Source organism: Trichechus manatus, unplaced genomic scaffold, assembly GCF_000243295.1.
Source record: "Trichechus manatus latirostris isolate Lorelei unplaced genomic scaffold, TriManLat1.0 scaffold00160, whole genome shotgun sequence".
Lineage (NCBI taxonomy): Eukaryota > Metazoa > Chordata > Mammalia > Sirenia > Trichechidae > Trichechus > Trichechus manatus.
Genome location: NW_004444096.1, coordinates 586851 through 588634, shown reverse-complemented (window position 1 = coordinate 588634; position 1784 = coordinate 586851). Strand labels below are relative to the sequence as shown.

General features: G+C 43.2%; 1 protein-coding gene across 1 annotated transcript in view; it reads left to right on the top strand.

The window, feature by feature from the left end:
• The window catches only part of MKX (mohawk homeobox), a 67909-nt gene extending 66653 nt beyond the window's left edge, over window positions 1–1256 (top strand). Inside the window, exons 5-6 of the mRNA XM_004386268.1 lie at window positions 932–965; window positions 1070–1256. Coding sequence (XP_004386325.1) covers window positions 932–965; window positions 1070–1256 — 221 coding nt within the window. The remainder of the gene's footprint in view (window positions 1–931; window positions 966–1069) is intronic.
• Window positions 1257–1784: the final 528 nt, after the last annotated feature.

The following is a 1784-nucleotide window of genomic DNA, read 5'->3' as shown; positions in this document are numbered from 1 at the left end:
ATTTGCCAGTCACTTTTTTGTGATGAAGATTTGATTCCCGTGGAATTGTAGAATATAGAGCCAGAGGCACCCTCGAGATCTTTCAGGAACCCTCTTATTTTCCATTTGAGGAACTGAATCCCAGACAGCGTGGGGCATGATGATCTGCCCAAAGGTAGACCGTAGGTGAGTGATACCGCGAGGCCAGAACCCGTTCCGAGGTCCGGTCGGTACTCTTTTCCCTGGGCCATTTTGCCTCCTGATGAAAAGGCCTGGTTTCTCAGAGTAAATTAACCTATGATTTTTGTATCTCCATGAAAAAAAAAAAAAAATATAAACGGTTGCCATCGAGTTATCTCTGACTCATGGCGACCACATGAAAATTTTCAGACGTAGATTTTCAGACGTAGATCACCAAGCCTTTCTTCCTAGGCACCTCTGGGTAGATTCAAACCACCAACCTTTTGGTTAGCAACCAAGAGCAATAACAGTTTGTACCATCCAGGTGTGTCTGTGAAAGCTCCTTCTGATTTTTTATTACCTACTCTCAGAAGGCATCTTATTTCCTACTCCTTTGCAAAGAGATTTTTTTTTCGTGCGTCATGCTTGGTGAAGTAGAGGGGTCAGCGAAAAAGGGGAAGACCCTCAATGAGCTGGATTGACACAGTGGCTGCAAGGATGAGCCCAGGCATAGCAACGATCGTGAGGCTGGCACAGGAGCAGGCAGTGTTTTGTTCTGTGGTACATGGGATCACAGCGAGTCAGAACTGACGTGAAGACACCTGACAGCAACAACATACTAATTTAAACTGCTTTATCTTTGTTAAAAATAAACCCTGATTTTCAGTCATATTTTCTAATAAGTTTTATTCCTTGTAATGGTGAAATGCCTGACTTTTTTTTTTTTTTTTTTTAAGAAGAGAAGTAATTGAATCTTTGCTTTTCTTTACAGACACTCTGGAAAATGGATCCAGTAAGGGTGACAGGTGAGCAGGATGTATTTTTATGCCATTTGTGCTTTTGGTGGCGGCCTTTTCCGCGTAGCACGCAGTGAGTCTGATCGTTGTCTTTCTGTTGTGCTTCAATCCAGTGCAGCCAACAGAAAGGGAGCCAGCAAGGACGACACGTACTGGAAGGAGATTAATGCAGCCATGGCCTTGACAAATCTGGCGCAGGGGAAAGACAAGCTGCAGGGCACGGCCAGCTGCATCATCCAGAAGTCTTCGCATATAGCAGAAGTAAAGACGGTCAAAGTGCCGCTCCTGCAGCCCTTCTAGGAGCTTGTGGCTTTTCAGATCCGATGAGCGCTCTCCGTGTTGGCCATCTTTCCTACGTCCTCATCCTAAGAGCCGTGGCAAGAGCAGCAATGCCTCCTTTCCCGTCAGGGCCAGAGAAACAGTTCTTTCCCACCTCACCTTTGTTTTTAATTACCCTAAAAGTATCATTTAGTTGCTTCTATAAAAGACATGTAAGTTATAAAAAAAAACTCATTTTAATCAAAAATATTAACTTATTTTATGTTACTCGAACTATGCATCAAATGTCTGCATTGCCATTACAGTTAAGTGCCTTGCTTCCCAAAATAAGCTACAACGTGGGCATAGGGGACAGCTATGCCTCAAATGACACCGCCATTATGCTTATTAGTCTGCGTGTCTCACTCCAGATAGACTGGAACCATAACTGCTGAAAGCCCTTACAAAGGATTCAGTAATTCACATGTTAAAACTTGGGAATCGGTTCAGCCCAAATGAAACGTTCCTTTTAAAAAATTCTAGAGTATTTTAAATTGTTCCACGTGCTTT